The sequence below is a fragment of the Dermochelys coriacea genome, chromosome 8 (assembly GCF_009764565.3).
Source record: "Dermochelys coriacea isolate rDerCor1 chromosome 8, rDerCor1.pri.v4, whole genome shotgun sequence".
Taxonomy (NCBI): domain Eukaryota; kingdom Metazoa; phylum Chordata; order Testudines; family Dermochelyidae; genus Dermochelys; species Dermochelys coriacea.
Genome location: NC_050075.1, coordinates 20,818,518 through 20,840,441, shown reverse-complemented (window position 1 = coordinate 20,840,441; position 21,924 = coordinate 20,818,518). Strand labels below are relative to the sequence as shown.

Below are 21,924 nucleotides of genomic sequence, written 5' to 3'. Positions count from 1 at the left end.
AACACCTCTCTCTCATGTTACACTCTCCCTTCCCATTAGATGGGAAATATGGAAACTTTGTCTAAACAAAGAGAAACAAACTCAAAATGAAGTAGTAAGAGCAAGGAACTCCTGAGTTCTTATTCTGGGTCTGCTACTGACTTCCTGTGTAATATTGGGCGAGTTCCCTAATCTCGCAATGTCTGTTTCCTCATCTGTAAAATGGGGATGGTAACGTTTGCCAACTTCATTGCAGGAAGAATAATTAGTATTTATCAAGCATTATATTAGAAGTGCAAAGTGTTCTGCCCTATACGTCAGAGCTGGTAGCTGCCTTTGGTAGGAAACAAAGGAACTTCCTGGAAACAAAGGATCTCAAAATAAAATCTTAAATTACTATTTTCCTAAAGAATGGAAAAAGTGGTTTGTACAGCTATAGCTTACCCTTGTCACACAGTTTAAACTAAGGTAATAGGTTAAGGCATTTGTCTTTTTCCTTTCTGTTTTTTGTAAATGAATTTAGTACTGTTGAAAGGTACGTTCTGCCTTATTTAACAGCTCTGGAGAGTGAGATCCTAGATCTATCCCCAGAATAGGTACAACATGGATAGCAACAGATTGAGAAAAAAACAAGCAATTAAAACCATTTCCCCCCATGAATATTTTGTTTGTATTTAAAGGGACATCTTCAACTTGAAATTTAACTTTTTAAAAAAGAGTCACTGTACCACTAACCCTCCCTGAGAAATGTGGGTGGTTTTTTTGTTTGTTTTTGTTTTTTACAATCATACTTTTTTTCTTTTCTTTTCCCCATTTGCTATATGAAACACCCAAATGAGGGGAAAAGTAACCTTAACCCTACCCAGACTGCTGTAAAATTCACAAAGTAAACAAACTGGAAAAAATAGTAACCTTTTCTCTAATCTAAGTCACTGTGACTTTAGATACGGCTTTCAACAATAGAAGACAAAAAAAAAAACAAAATAAAATGAACACCCCACCCTCCCAAATCAAAACTTCAGAAGTGTGTCTTTGTTTTTCTTTCAATTGATCCTGAAAGTTTGTGCTTCATGGTTTCTGCTGGCCACCTGTAGGGGTCAGGAAGGGATTTAAAAAAAAAAATCTCTTTCCTCTGAAGCATCATGGATGGCCATGGCTAGATATGGGACATTGGACAGGGAGGACTCTGAGGTGGCACCAAACATACTCTCTCTCTCTCAGGTGCTTGGCTGGCTTGATCTTGCTCATACACATGGGTTGGGAAGGAATTTCCCCCTTGGTCAGAATGGCAGTGACACTGGGGATTTTTCATCTTCCTTTGCTGTGTGTGGGTACAGATCACCTGCCAGAATTATCTGGGTATATTTCACATAACCATTTCTGTTCCATTACATGGGCCTCGAGCATTGGTGCATCTCAGTCCCTCCTGTTCTCTGCCTGTGACACATAATAATTTCATCTCCCGTGGGCTGTAACACTTTGGTCTAATTTTAGTTGTTGGGTTTAGTGTGTGGGTGCTAGGTGGTGTTGGTGGCCTATGATACAGGAAGTCAGACTAGATAATCTGAGGGTCCCTTTTGGCCTTAAATTCTATGATTCAGACCGCAGTGTGCTTGTGCATGGTAATCTCAACGTGAATTGGACACAACTGATTGTTTTACCTTTTCCTTTTCACTCAACTTGGACAATTGTCCTAAATGTTGAAAAGTAAACAGGGGTTTTAAAAAATTTGTTCTTAGTAATAATAATGGTAAGAAATTTGCTTTTAAAAAACATTTTACCTGACACTCTCCTCCTTTTGTAAGAAGCTGCTAGGGAAGTAAAAAGGGAAGGCTGTACACCCATAGCCCTCCCCCGAACCTGCACACCCACGGCACCCCCCTGGGCAGCCCTACCAGCACTTGCAGCTCACTCTGAACTGCCCCCCCCAACACCTGTGGCAGCACCCACGGCATTTCCGGGCCGCCGCTCCCCCAGCACCCGTGGTGCCACCTGGGCCACCCCCCACAAACACCCACGGCACTCCCAAGATTTAGTCAGGGGTATAGTACAAGTTATGGACTGGTCCCGGGCCATGAATTTTTGTTTACAGCCGTGACCTGTCCATGACTTTTACTAAAAATACCCGTGACTAAAACGTAGTCTTAGTTATAAGCCACTCAAGATGGCCACCTGTGTTAGAGTGTGTGGCAGCCTTGTTATTTATTTGGCATTCATGGGACTGCTCTAATTGTCTAGCATTCAAGGGCTGTTAGCCCACCATTACTGACAAAGCAAAGACGAATTGTCCCAAAGTCATTGTTTCAGAGCAGTGACCCAAGGAAATGAAAGAACAGTTGGTGGTTCTTCACAACTTGTTTTTCTAGCCCCGTATTGTGTGCCTTGCTTTGTGTGGTAAAATCTGCTCTCCTAGGAGCACTAGAAGGTTATGTGTATGTTCTTGTTCCTCTTTCATGTCTCCCTTTTATGTAGTTTTTCTAGCATCCTGTAAATTCTCATCTTATTTTGTTTTTGTTTCGTTTTTTGGTGTCTTGGCAGAGGAGGTAGCTGTAATGGTGGAACATGAGGCACCTCCATGCCTCCTCTCTTCATGGAGTTGTGCTGTGAAAATCTGCTTTGCTCTTTCATATCCCCTAGAAGAAACGGGGAAGGGAAAGCAAGCGTGCGTGTGTGTTGTGTGTGCACTCGCATTTGTACACACGTGCCCTGCACTGACCATCTTGCATCCTGAACTACCTCACAAAACATTTAGTGAAGGGCTTTTTTCTTTGAATTTAAATAGTGGTAAGCATTCCTCACCTTGTAGGCTTTTAACTCATGCTCCTTCATGCTTCCAATTCCCGTAATACTTTATTCCCTGGCTTTCCTTTGTTTCTCTGTCCTGTTATGACTATCTCTGTGCCCAGGTAGCTGATGTACCATAGGGGTACAAATGCTGTTCAGTAAATCAGCTAGCAGATATAGAATGGATGCCACAGAAATACCATATGGAGTTAGGGAGGAGGACGTGCCTCTCACTCCGACTCTGCCATCAATATGACTATCCAGAGCTGTAAATCCCCGAGGCTGAAAAAGGTCCCCTCCTAAACTCAAGCCTACTGTGATTCCATGAAGCATGTAGAAGGTGGCAAAAAATGTAGTGAGTCCTTCTTTCCTCTCCCCCACCTCCTAAATCAGGGGTGGGCAAACTACGGCCCATGAGCTGGATCTGGCCCACGAGCTGTTTTAAGCTGGCCCGTAAGCTACACTGTGTGGCTCGGCCCCGCTCTGGCCAGGGCGTTTGGTCGGGGGCTGCACCACACAGCTTGGCCTTGCTTTGGTACTCTGGCCGGGGCGCTGGGTCGGCGCCGCATCATGTGGATTGGCCCCGCTCTGGCTGGGGCACAGGGTCGGGGCTGCGTCATGTGGCTCGGCCCTGCTCCAGATGGGGCACGGGGTCAGGGGCCATACCACACAGCTCCCGCAAGCCTTGGCATGGCCCCGCTCCGGCTCCTACGCACTCCAATGGGAGCTGCAGGGGCAGCGCCTGTGGATGAGGCAATGTGCAGAGCCACCTGGCTGCGCCTCTGCGTAGGAGCCAGAGAAGGGACATGCTGCTGCTGCTGCTGCTGCTGCTGCTGCTCCTGGGAACAACTTGAGGTAAGCACTGCTTGAAGCCTGCTTCCCTGAACCTCTCCCCACACACCAACTCCCGGCCCCAGCTCTGATCCCCCTCCTGCTCTCCAAACCCCTTGATCTCAGCCTGGAGCACCCTCCTGCACCCCAAACCTCTCATCCCCATCCCCAGCCCCACCCTGGAGTCCACACCCCCAGCCGGAACCTGCAACCCTGCAATGATCGCCCTCCGAACCCCTTGGTCCCATTTCAGAGCACCCTCCTACACCCCAAACTCCTCATCCCCAGCCCCACCCCAGAGCCCGCACCCCAACCCCAATTTTGTGAGCATTCGTGGCCTACCATACAATTTCAACTCCCCGACGTGGCCCTCGGGCCAAAAAGTTTGCCCACCCCTGCCGTAAATACACTGAAGCTTGGGAGGAAGAGGAAACTTCTCAGGGCAATTTGGTGACTGACTCTAATCTCCTCCATAGAACATCCAGCCTTTGCTAAAAACCTTTTTGGAAATGGAATTATGAATGGAGCTTTTAGCCTACAAATCATTCTCACTTAATCTGGCCCAAATTTATAGTGATTTTTTTCTCTGTGCTCCCTGTCTCCAATCCTCAAATTATTAGTTGTATGATATATGCAAAATGAGCTGGTGGGTTCTAAATTCCAAATTCTAAATTCCAAACAGGTGGCACCTTGGTAGGAAGTCTGAACAGAAGCAGAGACTGAATGAGCCATGGTCTGCGACTCCCTTCTTGGCACTAGAGGTGCTTCCTCCAGAAAAATATTGAGGTGGTGGTGGTGGCTGTGCAGGGGCAGCCCGTTCTGTAGATTAATGAAGAACGTGATTCTGTAGGGCCATCATTTCAACTCGCTTCACCTGAACAAAAATCCTCCTTAACCAATATTCTTAAACATGCTTTCTAAATTTGGATTGTGGTTGCTCAATCTTCCCTCAAAAAAAGTCTGTGTGTTACACAGATGTCTGACATGCTGAATTGCTAATGCATCTCCTGTATCGTGAAATGGCAAATATAAAAATAGGAACAACTACACTGATCTTGGGAGAGTTGATTATCTGTCCTGGCTGGGTGTATGACATGTGGATTGATAGACTCCATCACCCAACTCCGCTTTCTGAGTGGCATGCTCATGATACAACAGTGGAATAGAAATGCCCAGGGAAGGAGGCAGAGACAGCAGTTGGGGAGAATGGTATGTGGGTGGAGGAGAGGCTGGTAAACCCCAAGATTCTGTTTTTTCTTGTTTTGAGGCTAAATTCATCCTCTTCACTTAATTTTTAAAGAACATTTGTGCCTTCCATGCCAGCTGAATAGAAATAGTTTCTTGGTCAAGTTCACCAGCAGTTGTTGAACTTTGTCCTTATGCAGTTGTTACATGGAATAACTACAAATGGTTTTGTAGTCTAGAAGGATGTGATCTAAAAAGTAATTATAAACAAGCTAAATTTTAAGCGTTCACAGAGAAACTACAGATGAGCAGTAGTTGGTGCTCTTTGGCCTGTTAGAAGCCAGAGTCACTGCATGCAGCACCTTCATATTGAAGATGGTCAAGAGCTGCATTTGTGTCGCTGCAGTTTTATATATCTTTGCCTTCTCATCCAGTGCAGCCTGTTGACTGTTGGCCTCTTCAGTGAATACCTCTGCTCTGGGAGAAACACCAGGTCACAGAATTTTCCAGACCATCTGAAGAGAATGCTACAGTGGACACTTAAGCTGTTTGACTTGACTGTGACAACTAGAAATCTATGTCCAAGAACAATAAGGCCTCCTTAAAATGAATGTATGTGGGTATAACACTGTTATACAGCATGCCTATGGCAAGATAAATATGTAGTACTGTGTTAATCTCTTCCTCCTCATGTCTCCCAATTACTGACCAGTATGTGTAATGAGTGAGCGCTCTGTAAGAAATGAGCATGCTCTCTGTCATGTCAGCCAGGCAGTGGCATATGCCTAGATGCATTTTTATCATTCAAACCTTTCATAAAAAGAAAACATTACCATCAAGCCTTGCTGGATTCTTGATATATGAGGTCTGTGGGAAAACTCTATTTGGTTCAGCTCTTTTTGGTTTGCAATGAGGCTCTTGGTGTTGTAGGTTTCTGACTTAATCTGACTGTCAAGGATGGACATGAATACATGAACATGCAGACACATCTTCTCTGATTTGCAGGAAAGATTGCAGGGTGAGGGGGCAATAGGGAAAAGCCAGTAATGGAGATGGATGCACTACCCAGTTCTATTCAAGAGACTACTGCTAGCACAGTTGTATACCATTTCATCTTTCTTTGGTTCCATGAAGGAGCTATAGATCTGAATCTTCTTTCTTGGTATGAAGGTCTGTCAAAAATCCAATTCAAATGCCCTTGAGTGCTTCTAAGGAGAGAAAAACTGTCTAGTTTCTAAGCAAAAAGGAAACTGCAAGTTTAGATGAAAGGAACACTTGTCAATTTTAAAAAGTAGTATTAATAGGTGAAACGAACTGAAGTTACTAGAACTAAAGTAGATTGAAATCTTTACATTTTTTAATTTTACCTTATGTAATTGATAAAGTGATCATGTATTGTCAGGTTTATTGTGTTTCTCCTTTTTATAATAACATCACATTTTGTTGTGGCTCTTTCACACAGCTACAGAGTTGCATTTTTGTGTATGTCTGTCCATCTGTTCCCCGTAAATGTCTGTAAGGCCACAGAAAAGAGCTAGGGGATCCAAGGGCAAATATGAATAGTTTCAGATGAAACAGGTAACTCATACTTTTTTTTTTTTTAAGTGGCTAGATTTCAAGTTGATTGTGTCTCACGTAGACTTTAACAAAATCTACTTCATGCATGTTGGATTCATTGGAACCTTCTCTTTTGCAGTATTATGAAACTATATAGGAGCAGAGTTGTGCTTGCCAATTATTTCTGAACAAAGTTGTAAATAGCACAATTCCATCCAGGGGTAAGGGCCTAAGGGAACCAGGTTCTGAAAATGGTTTTAACCAAATTGAGCCCCCTCCATGCTGGCAACAAAGTTGCACTTGGATGAAACTTTTTAAAGCAGGTTTCCTAACCTGGTTTTATTTTTTTTTTATCCTGGATAGTATGGCCTAAACATTCAGTGATAGCAGGTGTGCCTGGTTTTGGAGCTTGTTTTCTAGGTGTATAAATGGTCCTGTGATATGAGAACGTTTGTGAGTTAGTTCAGAAAATGCAGTGCTCTTCTTGCTCTCGTTCCCCATCCCACTGCTAGGGGTGAAATAACCCTGTGCAGACAATACTGTGTGGTTGTATGATGTGGGGGAGTCCCAGGGGCCTCCCATTAGGAAACACCAGTAACCAGCCCTAGAGAGGTCTGAGTTCTGTCATGACGGACAGTAGTGCCCTTGCAGTGTGTGGGCTCGATGACTCTTCAGCTTCCCTCTTGAGTGCAGATGTGTCACTGTGAAGTGGGTTTTCCACCACTCTCATTACATACTTCACTATAGTGAGCTGCGTGACTCCCGGCTGATGTTTCAGCACTTCTGCCCAGGAAGCAGTCTCAGCGTGACGAGTATAGTTATGTCTCTCTTTTTATTTAAAAAAACGTGTTCTGTGTATGTTGCTGCTGTCCATCAACATCCCCTCTCCCTGAGCAGGAACCTAACCTTGGCTCTGTTATAATTTATTCTACCCAGAGAGGATGTAAGAGGACTGAAATTGTTCCTGAACCAGAAATCTTTTGGGGCAGTTCAAACTGTCAAGTTTGAGAGTTTTTTTCCCTTGCCAGGTTGTATCTTGTTTTTCTGTTTATTCCTCTGGAGGCCTTGTATATATTGGGTTGGCAGAATTCATTATTTAGTTTTTTTGGAAATTTCATGGTTAATTATTGATTTATATTTTTAACCTTAGTTTTTTCTGATTTTTGTGTTTAAATATATGTTCACAGTGGTGCTGCAGGGGGCTCCCTGCACGGCCACAGGGTTGGTGACACCAGATCCCTGGAGGCGTAAGGTCAGGGTCCTGGCTTGGCAGAGCAGAGACCCCTGGCCAGGACTGTGAGAAGGAAGACATGCCTCCTGCTGCAGGGGAGACCGCCCCACTGCTGAATGGCCCTTTCTGGGGGATGGCCAGCCGGTGAGCGAGTGGCCAGGGCTGCAGATGGCTCCATGCGGTCGCGGGGCCAGATTTAGGTTGGATATTAGGAAAAACTTTTTCACTAGGAGGGTGGTGAAGCACTGGAATGCGTTGCTTAAGGAGGTGGTGGAATCACCTTCCTTTGAGGTTTTTAAGGTCAGGCTTGACAAAGCCTTGGCTGGGATGATTTAGTTGGGGATTGGTCCTGCTTTGAGCAGGGGGTTGGACTAGATGACTTCCTGAGGTCCCTTCCAACTCTGATATTCTATGATTTTATGATTCTAATACACTTAGCTCAGTGGTTTGAGCATTGGCTTGCTAAACCCAGGGTTGTGAGTTCAATCCTTGAGGGGGTCATTTAGGTATCTGGGGCAAAAATTGGGAATTGGTTCTTGCTTTGAGCAGGGAGTTGGACTAGATGATCTCCTGAGGTCCCTTCCAACCCTGATAGTCTGTGACTCTATGACTCTGTCTAGGAATTATTCATGTTCAACTAATTAACAGGGACACGCTGACTTAAAAATCCTTACAAATACCATATTTGTTTATTAAAATGGAAAGACTTTACAAATCTATTATTTGACTGTGCATTTGCATTCCTTTAACTTCACCCAATTAAAAGAGACTAGTCTGTTTTACTTTCAGGGACTCCTGCACTAGCACGGTGGTATAGTGCTTGGGTTGCAGTTGTTGTGAGGGAATGTATGTTTAAACTTTCTAGTAAAAGAAGAATTAAAATAAACATTTTTCGTGGTGTGAAGTTTTGTAAAAAGCTTGTCTTAATGCAGCCTGTATTTCAGGCTAAACTTGACCTGACCCTGTTCTTCTGAATCCAGGATGGGTTAATTTCTGGATGAGAAGTGCTTGCGGAAAAGTAGTAGTACTCTTGCCAGGAGCTGGTTACTGCAGAAGGTGGAGGCTCCATGGTTCTTTCACCATCCACAGTCTTATGTTCTTATCATAGGCATGGAGTTCAGGTGGCTTGGTTTATGACTGTTTCACTGACCAGCCATAGATACATCAGCCCCAGTGTAATCAATTTTTTTTTTCATTTCAGTGACATCAGGTACATAATTTGTCCTAATGAAATGAACAACCACTCTTAGCGTGGGGAATAGGAGAAGAACAATGCTTTGCTCTGACCACATCTCCTAGGCACCTTCGTTTCTCAGTACATGTACTAATGCAAGACCAGCCACTCTGGGGCCAGTGTCTGTCAAAAAGCAGATGGATGGGGCAGGGGAAGCTGATCCTTAATATGCAATTCTGCTTTGGAAAAATACATTTCACTTATCGTGGGGGAAAAAAAACAACAACCCACTCTAAGCATTGAAGTAAAATCTGAATCATGAAATGGGGTGGTATGGTGGGAGAAGGGAATCATCTCTTTGCAAATTTCATCATTTAGTTGTGACTTTGGTTGTATTTGCTGGTGTGTGAATTCTGTTCTGCAGCGGGGTTGTGCGTGTTGTGGTTTCGCTTGGCTGCTGAGATAATTTTGTGGGATATAAAATGCAGTCCTATAAACAAAAAGTGGAACACCTCTTCCCCTCCCCAAAATTCAGTAAACAAGCGTAGGGGTGTGTATCCTCCTCCTCCCCCAACCTCAGTTTTGTCTGCGGTCTTGCTGAGAGTAGGTGGTTAAGGAATTTAATGTCTCTCTATAGTGACTCACCAGAATGATTCACTAGTACGTGGAAATAGAACGACCCCGAGAGTCACTTAACTACTCTGAAAGGCTGGGTTGGGTGGCATGCTCAGCATAGCTTGCCCTTTCCGGTCGGGAGGCTGCTATTCTGTTCTCCCTATGTGCATTCCTTTATGGTGGGCCCACAGTGCTCCTCCAGACCCAATGAGGGGATCTGCAAACATCACTGTTCCTGCATGCGTTGACAAGAGCAGCTCCTTTATACTTGGTAGTGAGGGTATGTCTACATTGAGGTTTTTAAACCTGTGGCAGCAAGTCTTCAAGCCTAGGTCTACAGACTCAGGCTTGCAGGGCTCATGCTATGGTGCTAAAAACAGCTGTGTAGACATTTGGGCTTGGGTTACAGCATGAGCTCTGAAGCCTGCGGTAGGGGTGGGGTTCAGAGCACAAGCACAAAGTCTGCACAGGTGTTTTTAGCGCAATAGCGCAACCCCAAATCTGAAGACTCAAGCTCTGTGATTCACTTCCATGGGCTTTAAAATACAGTGAAGTGTACCCAGAGATATTCGTCTAGATGTAGGAGGAGAACATCTTAATTCCCATCAAATGAATTCCTCTGGATGCCAAGGATTCCCTTTGCTGCAGTGCTGCTAATACTTACCCACCAGACAGCTTGATTTCTTTTCCTTCGTTGCCACCTCTCACACTCTTTAAGTATGCACTTCCTTTTTGTGTATGAAGATCACTGTATCTTAAAGGAATGTTATTGCAGAATTTCATGCCACTCTTACAAATGCTGTAAGGTTTACCACCTCTGAGGTGCTTACATGCCGCATACCAATGATGTGACCTTTGAATTTATTTAAAATGCTTTGGGATCCTTTGGATTGGCACCTGCTATGCAAGTGTCAGGTCAGTAATATGCACGCCTCCTGCCCCAAAAAAACCTGTATGCTTTTCTGTACAGTAAGATAAAGTGCTTCATTCCAACTAATGCGGCAGACTGCGAATCATCTGGTTTTGAATCCTGCTCAGCCTGCAATGGACTCGCCTCCCGGTTGATGGGCACAGTTGATGCCTGTTCTCTCTGTGGGAGAGTCACATCCCAGATAGGTGCTCGTTGTGTAAATCCTTCTCTTTTGAGAGCTCGTACATCTACGGACATGTGATTTGAAGCTGCATCTACTCAAACATTCAATACACTTGTCACTTCAGACTCAGAGGAGGTGACTGCCTCCAAAGAATGATTGAAAGGGTCTTTGTCAGTGACTGCTCCCATGAGTGCACACACTACCTTAGGGTTCAGCGAAAGGCAGGCAGGAAAGAAGATGCAGTAAAAATTGGCACCAGCTGCGCTGACCACCCCAGCGCAAGTTGCCTCTATGCCAGCGCTGGTGTTGGGGCCAGCACTCCAGATGCCAACAATTTTGTTATCAGAGCTGACAAAGGTGAGACTGAAAGAGCTGAGCAGAGCCCAAGCATGGATTCAGGCACAGGGAGATACCGTTCTGTAAGGAGGGGAGAAGCTTCACTCCAAGGATAAAGTGTTGAAGTCTGCCATTAGGGCAGGAATGATGCACAGTGAACTAGTACAGACTTAGATGCAGACCATGCCAATTATGGGTCAGTGGTATGCCCTCACAGAATTATTGAGATCCTCTCCAGAGACAACATAGTCTGTACAAGAGAGGTGCCCAGGACCGGAGCTGAAACATTATTCCACAACACCGCTGTAGAAAAAGTCGTATTTTCTTCGCTGTTGCTGGATTACGCCTTCCCTCTGGCATCGAGCAGGGATGCCTGTCTTCTATCTTCTGAGAGTGACCCGAGGGCTGGTACCTGACATCCCTGTGATATGGTTTCATTCTCAAAAAAGTGTGAGTGGGGCAACGCCAAAGTCCTGGCGCCTCCTAGAAGTCAGCAATAGCCTAGTGCAGTGGTTCTCGACCAGGGATAGGCATACCCCTAAGGGTATGCAAAGGTCTTCCAGGGGGTACATCAACTCCTCTAGATATTTGCATAGTTTTACAACAGGCTATATAAAATGCACTAGCAAAGTCGGTACAAACTAAAATTTCATACCGACAATGACTTGTTTATACTGCTCCTATATACGATATACTGAAATGTAAGTACAATATTTATATTCCAATTGATTTATTTTATAATTATATGGTAAAAATAAGAAAGTAAGCAATTTTTCCGAAATAGTGTGCTGTGACACTTTTTTTTTAAAATTTTTATGTCTGATTTTGTAAGCAAGTAGCTTTTAAGTGAGGTGAAACTTGGGGATATGCAAGACAAATCAGACTCCTGAAAGAGGTAGAGTAGTATGGAAAGGTTGAGAGCCACTGGCCTAATGGACTTCCTGAGTAGGCAATCTATGACCAATTGTAAATGGTCCTTGCACAGATCCATCACAGGACCAATATTCTGTCATTGGGGATCCCCCAATATTCTGTCATTGGGGATCCCTTGCTTGCCACCAAGGACAATGCTAAGTATTACAACTTTTCCTCCACAGGTGGCCTCCATCCAGGATCGTTGCCAGATGTAGATTGTTAGCACCTAGGGCCCAACTGTACTAGGCTATGGTAATAATTTTTAATTATTTATATTTAATGGTTGGCTTATAAACCTTTATGATCTAGTTCTAGAGCATAATGTCTTCCAAATTTGTGAGCACTTCCACAGATAAGTTAGGCTTATTTGTACATCTCCAGTCTCTTTTCCCGTCACCCCGATTCCTGTTAGGCTCTTGGCCTCAATGACTTCTGTGTGGCCATGAGTTCTGATGGCTAATTGTGTTGTTTTCTTTCCAGATCTCCTAACCCATCCCTCTTGTGGTCCCTGCTACCAGTGCTGCTTTCTGTCTTGACCATTGCAGCATCCTGCTCCAACCCTAAATGCAGTTGCCTAGTTCACCTGCCTTTTCTGCTACTCAGGCCACGTATCGGCGTTTGCCCCATGTGAAGTTTAGGCTTGTACTTCCTCCCTAAGCTCTCCTTTCTGCCTACAATCCAAGCTCCTCTCACCACTGTCCTTCCTCCACTGTTTGTTATGGGAACCCTTCCTCTCCCCTTCTAAAAGATTGCCAGTTCCAAAAAGCATTCCTCTTATCAGATACAATCCACTCACTTTGTGCTGTACTGTACTATGCATATGGGTATGTCTATACAGCATTTTGGAGTCCACGGGAGTGAGCCTCCCAGCCCAGGTCAACAGACTCAGAGTAGCAGGGCTCATGCTAGAGCTCTAAAAATAGCTGTTTAGACTTTGCTTTGTGGTTGCAGCTCGGGCTCTGAAGCCTGCCCCTCTCTCCAGCTTTCAAAGTCCAAGCCCCAGCCTGAACTGAAACATCAAACCGCTGTCTATAGAGCTATTTTTAGAGCACTAGCATGAGCCTTGCTAGCCTGAGTCTGTTGACCTGGGCTCTGAGGCTTGCTTCCTTGAGCTCCAAAATGCTGTGTAGACATAATGTGTCTTCAGACTGTGAGCTCCTCAGGCTAGGGCTTGATTTTTTTGGTGCACTTTGGGTATTAAATGTTTGTAAAGTGCTTTGAGATTCTCACGTGACAGATACTATAGAGGTACAAAGTGTTATGATCCGAGAGAGGCTTGGGTCCTGAAGTCTGGATCTGGCTCCAAAGGCTCGCAGAGTTGAGGAGTATTAAGATCCAGAGTTTTGGTTCAGTTCTGTCCCTAGCTGTGATTTTTATTACATGGGAGAGGATGGGGAATGCAACTGAAGCAGCATGGAAAATGGAGAGGCTAGATTTTTTTTTTTTTTCAGTAGGTGATTACAACCAGCAGATAAATGCACATGACAGGTCAGTTTATGTTGGTGGTTTGTCCCACCAACTTTGACTCTGACCCTCTTTAGAGATTTCCTGTATAAATAAATCTAAAAATATTTGGTTTTGGGGTGGGGGTGTAAAGAGGCCGTTAGGAAGTGGGTGCCACTTAGCACCCTCTCCCGTTTTATTCATCTATTTTGAAAGCAGCTTTTCAAGTATTCAAATACCTATATATTCTGCATTTATTTTTATCCTGCGATGGGTCATAACTTCAAAACTAGTGAATGTTTCTCACTCTAAAAACATGCTTCCTTTTATAGTGTACACATGGCTGTGGTTTTACTACATTCAGCATAGAGCTATTTCCTATTTTCCAGTTGTTCAGTAGCACTCCAAAGCCCTTGCTCTTCCTCCCTCTCCATTGACTTTCTCGCCTTGCCAATCCATTATTGTGATTTCAGTGAGACGACGCCAGTGTTGAGCGTTTAATGGGCCATGAGCAGGAAGTTCAGCTATTTCCTCCTCCTATGAGACCATGATGTCATCAGCTGTCCTGGGTCACTTTATCATCTCCTGCGGCTGTTCCTTTGGTGTATGTGGAAAAAATGTAAACAGCACTTTCCAGATGTTCTCAGGGTGGCTGCAAACCCATAAATGGGCTGTTCAGTTCAGGAGCATTAGTAATGTGTTTAGGGGGGTGGCAGTGAATAGAGTCATAAAAATGTATAGTGCTATAAGCATCCAGCACCGCATGCTCTGTTAGTTACATCATGCATGAGCAAAAGCTGGCAAGGGGGTCAGTTCCCTCTGTGTATGTACTTGGCCCCATTAGTGCAGTATCTAAGCACCTCACAGACACTAATGAGTTTAGTCTCCTAGCACACCAGGGGAGGATTTCACAGGTGGGTAACTGGGACAGCGGATGATTAAAGTGATTTTGTTCTGTGGCTTAGTCAGGCATTGAACCCAGATATGTAATGTTCCTAGGACCGTAACCATAAGATTAATTTTATTATTATACTTTCATGTTTCTCCTCCCTCTCTCCCTCCTAAACCATCACTCCCAACTTTGAATCCTGAATAAAATTAAACAATAGAAAAGTCTTCTAGTAGGGCTGTGGCAGGCAGGTGCTAGTCTTTGTTAACCCATTCTGCCTTCAGGTGGTGTGCTAAAGAGCTTGTTATATCGGTGGTGTAGTCAGACTAATGATGAAAGAATTCGAAAAGGCATTCTAGTTATCTTCGAACTCCACCCAAAAATAGCAGATTAGGTGCTAGTGAAAGGTGCTGGATAGGTGACCTTGGAGCTGGTGACCTCTGACCCATAATAGGCATAGCACAGATTGTAGCAGCAGAGTGAAGGTCTTCTACCCTGAGCTCTCCGTACTCAACAAGAGATCCCCTCTAGGTGAGAGGCTAGTTAAGTGCTGCTGGCCCATAGACTAATTAGACTAGTCCAGAATGGGTAGATAAAATACAGCAATGCCATGGCAGCTAATGGCTAGAGTGGGAGACTTTTTTTTTTTGGCTCTGCCAAGGTGTTGTGCAGCCTTGTGCAAGTCATTTAACTTCTCTGTACTACTGTGTCCCCTATCTGGAAAATGGGGATGATGATGCTTCCTTACCTCACAGGGAGCTGTGAAGTTCTTTGAAACCCGTAGATAAATAATGAGGTTGACTATAAACAAAATACTTTAACTAGTGTTTTAAAATGAAGATACCTATTGAATTTTAGAAAGTCAAAGAGAGGGTGGAAAAATGAATCTTAGCCTGGTATCTTCTCTGTGTGAAAATGCAGGTTATTATAGTGTCCAGTTTGGGACTGGAGAGGTCTTATCTATCTCACTGCAGCTGGAGACAAGGACTTCAGGGTGAACTTGGGGGACCCGCGATCCTGAGCTGGAAAAATCATCAAAGCTCGTGAACCACTAGGAAATTAAAAAAAACAACAAAAAACCCAAGGCTATTTTTGGGGGGAACCAGTCACTTCACACTTCAGGGTGTGGGTTGTTTTTTTTTTTTAATGGACTAATTAATTTTTATTGAGTCTTGGAAAATCTGATGTCAGACCTGCATTGCGGCAGGGCATGGTGAAGCACAAGTTGATTGGAAATTATATAGCCAAGATCATAAGGCAGTGAAAGTTTAACTATGGGAGTTTAAAATAGTAAAGCTGAGCCATGTTGATATTAAAAGACATGACTGAATAGAAATAATGGTCTAATATTAAACTAGTTTTCTTTTCTTGGGAGAGGAAGCAAAATGCTTGGCTGTTTTTTCTCCCTGTATCTGTTGTCCAAGTATAGGTTTCTTACCTCAACACCTTGACTTTTTTAATTATTGCTGAGAGATTGGTGTTTGCAGTTTTTGCCCCCATCAAACACACACACAAGTTGCAACTTGCTTTATGGATTATCTTTCCTGGCAACTGAAGCCAGAGCTCCCTGGAGCTTTTTCCAGGCTTCTTCCATGAATTTCTGCTGCCATGTCACCTTCCTTTGTTTTTAATGATTTCAGTTAGGGGAAGATCTAAATACCTGCTCCCTGTTCCACATGGGAACCTGGGTGGGTTCAGGTGAAAGAAGCTCTTCTGTCTTCAATCTTAACAGACCTATTCCTTAATTAGGTTGCCTTTCTGCATTTTTGTTCCTGGTACGTAGGAGCTGATTGACTGAACAGCTTTGCTCATTACAGCAGGATTAATTTAAAAGACACAACTATGTTTCTGTAATTCAGGTTTGGGGCTTGGGAGATATTCCTTTTAGAAAATCTGTTGTGTGGATCCTGCTGTGAAAAGCAGAAAAAGATGGGGTCCAGTAGGTCAATGTAAGGGCATTTAGTCTCCAGAGATCTGGATTCAAAACTTTATTTCCCTAAATGAAGATATATGTCTGTATTGTTCTTCTCCTAGTCCCTGGGTATGCTTGTCAGTGCCTCCAAAATGACTGCCCCGTCCCATGACACTAGCAGCCTGTCTGATATTCCACCCCATCCAAAATGGGGACAGAGGAGCACTGGGGGGTGAGCATGTGTGTAGAGAGCCTGCCTGGTTTGTACTGGGTTCCTTGCATTCATGAGCCCATAGTTTGCATACAAAAAATTTGAAAAGGGAAAAGAATACTCTTTCTGATGACATCACTGATTATACAACAGTCTATAATTTGTCCACCATAACCTATTTTCCCCCAATGCTAGCTAACTAGCTGGAGTGCAGAGACCCATGAGAGCAAGGCAAGGGAGGTAGAGCGGGGAGCTTGCAAAGGTGGAGCCAAAAAGTAGCTCAGTTACATAACTGTACAAAAGGAAAGGCTTTGTGGGTTTTTTTTTTTTCCATGTCCTTCTGCAAAATGAAAAATGTTGTTGAAAACCTGAATGGAAAAATCCTGAGCATCATTGACCCCTGCAGGGACATGAAATAGATTGAAATATTCCACCTGTTTTATGGCTGTTGCTTTTCCTCTTTCAGGTTTGATATCTACAGGAAGGTGCCAAAAGACCTTACACAGCCAACCTACACAGGAGCTATTAGTAAGTACCAGCTTTCATTGCCGCCTGTGCATACCTCAGTCTAAAATTAGTATTTCTTCTGGCCTCCCTCTAAAAGGTCTGATTTTTAAAGGGATATTAAACACGTTAGAAAAGACATCTTCTGTAGCTGAGGCAGCTTGCTGTGACCAGTCTGTGCTCTTATATGGAGGAGATGAACAACCCCTTAAGGCAATTTGTTTTAGAACCACATGGACAGAAAATGGCAAAAAGGCAGTTGTTAAAAGCAGGCTCTGAACTACCAACCATTTAACTCTGACACGGGCTGAAGTAGATGGGGAGCTGCTAGCTCCCCCCCTTAATGGGTGTGTGCCTGCTCCAAACAGACTTTGCAATTCTTGCCATGCTTCTTCCCCCAAGGCCTCACTCCCTGCTCTCTTCTCTTCCCCAATATCCGCTCTCCCAGGACTCACCAGCTGCCTGCAGAGCCAGGCTGGGTGTTGCTGACATGGAGCTTGCCTACCTGCCCAATCGGGGCATAGCAGGGGGTTGGTCCCCAGAGCAAGGGTCTGGGACAGGGAGGGATCAGTCTCCGTAGCAAGGGGCATGGGCTGGGACTATTGTCTCCCCCCCCCACCCCCCGCAATGGCACCTACCTCTTGGAGCCTGGTCTGGAAGCCAGCCACTGCTCTCTGTCAGGTGTCAACAGCTGAGCAGAGAGCAGCTCCTCCATGTGGCTTCAGGTGCTGCTCTTCCTATCCCAGAGTGATGAAGGCAGGTTACTTCGGCCACCAGTCAGCTGTGCTGACTGGATGCTGCTAGGAATACCTGGCAACCCTAGCTTTGGCCTCCACTATTTTAAATAATTTCATATAATCTGGAGACATTGCCGCTTCTGGATCATTAATTAATTGATCCCTTTTCTGGATCATTAATGAATATGTTGAACAGCACTGGTTCCAGTATAGACACCTCTCTCTATTGTGAAAACATTTATTTCTACCCTTTCTTTCCTATCTTTTAACCATTTACTGGTCCAGAGAGGATCTTCCCTGTTATCCTATGACTACTTAATTTCCTTAAGAGCCTTTGATGAGGGACCTTGTCATAGGCATTCTGAAAATCCAGATATACTATATCGACTGGATCAGCTTTATCCACATTCTTGTGGACTCCCTCAATAGATTGGTGAGGCATGACTCCCCTTTACAAAAACCATATTGACTCTTCCCCAACAAATCATATTTATTTATCTATCTGAAAATTCTGTACTTTACTATAGTTTCTATCAATTTGCCCCCTACAATGTGGGACAATACTGCAAATTTGTCGCCCAAAAACAACAGCACTTGTGTGGGAATCTTCCTGCACATCCTCTGCAGTGAAGATCAATACAAAGAACTCATTTAGCTTCTCTGCAATGGCCTTGTCTCCCTTGAGTGCTCTTTTAACACCTTGGTTGTTTAGTGGCTCCACTGCCTGTTTGTCAGGCTTTCTGTTTCTGATATACTTTAAAAAATAAAAATAAAAACCCTTACTACTAGATTTTGCATCTTAAACAAGTTGCTTTTCAAAGTCCTTCTTGGCCTGTCTTACTGTACTTTTACATTTTACCTGCCTGAGTTTGTGCATCTAGGATTTGACTTCCAAATTTTAAAGGATGCTTTTTTGCCTCTAATAGCCTTCATTACTCTGCTGTTTAGCCAGGGTGGGATTCTTTTGGTCCTCTTATTGTCTTTTCTGATTTGAGGTATGCATTTAGTCTGAGTCTTTGTCATGGTCTTTTTAAATATTTCCCATGCTGCTTGCAGGCATTTTACCTTTGTGACAGTTCCATTTAATTTCCATCTAACAAGTGGCCTCATTTTTATGTCGTTCCTGATTTTAGTATTGGGTCTCTTTGGTATTTTCTCCCTTACAAGGATGTTAAATTTAATTAGATGATGGTCATTATTACCGAGCAGTTCAGCCATAGTCACGTCTTGGACCAAATCCTGTGCTCCACTTAGGACTAAATGAAGAATTGCCTCTCCCCTTGTGGGTTCCAGGACTAGTTGTTCCATGAAGCAGTCATTATGGTATCTAGAAATTTTATCCCTCCATTATGCCCTGAGGTGACATTTACCCAATCAATAAGAGGCCAGTTGAAATCACCCATTATTATTATTTTGCTTTCTGCTCTTGTAGCCTCTCTAACCTTCCTTAGTATTTCATAATACTAGGTAGATCGTGCCAAACCAACCTAATCTCCTTTTTTGAAAAAGTAACAGATTTTTTAGATAAAGGAAATGCAGTGGATCTAATTTACCTAGATTTCAGTAAGGCATTTGATACCATGCCACATGGGGAATTATTAGTTAAATTGGAGAAGATGGGGAACAATATGAACATCAGAAGGTGGATAAGGAATTGGTTAAAGGGGAGACTGCAACGGGTCCTACTGAAAGGCGAACTGTCAGGTTGGAGGGAGGTTACCAGTGGAGTTCCTCAGGGATCGGTTTTGGGACCAATCTTATTTAATCTTTTTGTTACTGACCTTGGCACAAAAAGTGGGAGTGTGCTAATAAAGTTTGCAGATGATACAAAGCTGGGAGGTATTGCCAATTCGGAGAAGGATCGGGATATTATACAGGAGGATCTGGATGACCTTGTAAACTGGAGTAATAGTAATAGGATGAAATTTAATAGTGAGAAGTGTAAGGTTATGCATTTAGGGATTAATAACAAGAATTTTAGTTATAAGCTGGGGACGCATCAATTAGAAGTAACGGAAGAGGAGAAGGACCTTGGAGTATTGGTTGATCATAGGATGACTATGAGCTGCCAATGTGATATGGCTGTGAAAAAAGCTAATGCGGTTTTGGGATGCATCACGAGAGGCATTTCCAGTAGGGATAAGGAGGTTTTAGTACCGTTATACAAGGCACTGGTGAGACCTCACCTAGAATACTGTGTGCAGTTCTGGTCTCCCTTGTTTAAAAAGGATGAATTCAAACTGGAGCAGGTACAGAGAAGGGCTACTAGGATGATCCGAGGAATGGAAAACTTGTCTAATGAAAGGAGACTTAAGGAGCTTGGCTTGTTTAGCCTAACTAAAAGAAGGTTGAGGGGAGATATGATTGCTCTCTATAAATATATCAGAGGGATAAATATAGGAGAGGGAGAGGAATTATTTAAGCTCAGCACCAATGTGGACACAAGAACAAATGGGTATAAACTGGCCACCAGGAAGTTTAGACTTGAAATCAGACGAAGGTTTTTAACCATTAGAGGAGTGAAGTTTTGGAATAACCTTCCAAGGGAAGCAGTGGGGGCAAAAGATCTATCTGGTTTTAAGATTCTACTCGATAAGTTTATGGAGGAGATGGTATGATGGGATAATGGGATTTTGGTAAGTAACTGATCTTTAAATATTCAGGGTAAATAGGCCAAATCCCCTGAGATGGGATATTAGATGGATGGGATCTGAGTTACTATAGAAAATTCTTTCCTGGGTATCTGGCTGGTGATTCTTGCCCATATGCTCAGGGTTTAGCTGATTGCCATATTTGGGGTCGGGAAGGAATTTTCCCCCAGGGCAGATTGGAGAGGCCCTGGAGGTTTTTCGCCTTCCTCTGTAGCATGGGGCATGGTTGACTGGAGGGAGGCTTCTCTGCTCCTTGAAGTTTTGAACCATGATTTGAGGACTTCAATAGCTCAGACATGGGTGAGGTTTTTCATAGGAGTGGTGGGTGACATTCTGTGGCCTGCGCTGTGCAGGAGGTCGGACTAGATGATCAGAGTGGTCCCTTCTGACCTTAGTATCTATGAATCTATGAATAATGTATGGCCACTGGGAAGCATTCAAGGACAGAGGACTGTTTTCTCAGGATGGACTTCACCTGAGTAAGGAGGGAAATAGACGTCTAGGATGGAGGATGGCACAACTGATCAAGAGAGCTTTAAACTAGGAATTCGGGGGAGATGGTTGGGAGATGTCCAGGTAATCACCACGCCAGTTATCCTCTTTGAGAGGGAAGAAAACAAAGTAAGAAAGGATACAGCTGTGAGTAGGACAATGGACATAAGGCGGAAGGGCAGTGTACATACCAATCTAATAGGTAATATTGGCGGTAGAATGTCTCTGCCCAATCAGGTAAAGAATGTGAGCGAAGCCAAATGACAAAAATTAAGATGTTTGTATACTAATGCGAGGAGCCTATGTAACAAATGGAGGAAATAGAGCTACTGGTGCAGGAAGTGAAAGCAGATATTACAGGGATAACAGAAACATGGTGGAATAGTAGTCATGACTGGAGTACGGATATTGAAGGGTATGTGCTGTTTAGGAAAGACGGAAATAAAGGCAAAGGTGGTGGAGTAGCATTGTATATCAATGATGAGGTAGACTGTAAAGAAATAAGAAGTGATGGAATGGATAAGACAGTGTCTGTCTGGGCAAAAATCACTTTGGGGAAGAAAGCTACTAGAGCCTGCCCTGGGATAGTGCTTGGGGTGTGCTATAGACTGCCAGGATCTGATGTGGATATGGATAGAGACCTCTTTAATGTTTTTAAAGAAGTAAATACTAATGGGAATTGTGTGATCATGGGAAACTTTAACTTCCCAGATATATACTGGAGGATAAGTGCTAGTAATAATAATTGGGCTCAGATTTTCCTGGATACGATAGCTGATGGATTCCTTCACCAAATATTTGCTGAACCGACAAGAGGGGATGCCATTTGAGATTTGGTTTTGGTGAGCAGTGAGGACCTCATAGTGGAAATGATTGTAGGGAACAACCTTGGTTTGAGTGATCATGAGCTAACTCGGTTCAAACTGAACGGAAAATTAACAAAAATAAATCTGTGATTAGGGTTTTTGATTTCCAAAAGACTAACTTTAAAAAATTAAGGAAATTAGTTAGAGAAGTGGATTGACTGAAAACTTGTGGATCTAAAGGCGGAGAAGGCCTGGAATTACTTCAAGTCAAAGTTGCAGAAACTATTAGAAGCCTGCATCCCAAGAAAGGGGAAAAAATTCATAGGCAGGAGTTGTAGACCAAGCTGGTTGAGCAAGCATCTCGGAGAGGTGATTAAGAAAAAGCAGAAGGGAGGGATTAGCAAGGAAAGCTACCTTACTGAGGTAAGAACATGTAGGGATAAAGTGAGAGAGGCCAAAAGCCATGTAGAGTTGGACCTTTCAAAGAGAATTTAAAAGCAATAGTAAAAGATCTATAGCCATATAAATAAGAAGAAAACAAAGAAAAAAGAAGTGGGACCGCTTAACACTGAGGATGG

General features: G+C 43.6%; 1 protein-coding gene across 1 annotated transcript in view; it reads left to right on the top strand.

Annotated features, from left to right (window-relative positions):
* ERGIC1 (endoplasmic reticulum-golgi intermediate compartment 1) overlaps positions 1–21,924 on the top strand; it is a 104,734-nt gene that overhangs the window by 15,003 nt on the left and 67,807 nt on the right. The window contains exon 2 of the mRNA XM_038414679.2: positions 16,623–16,684. Coding sequence (XP_038270607.1) covers positions 16,623–16,684 — 62 coding nt within the window. The remainder of the gene's footprint in view (positions 1–16,622; positions 16,685–21,924) is intronic.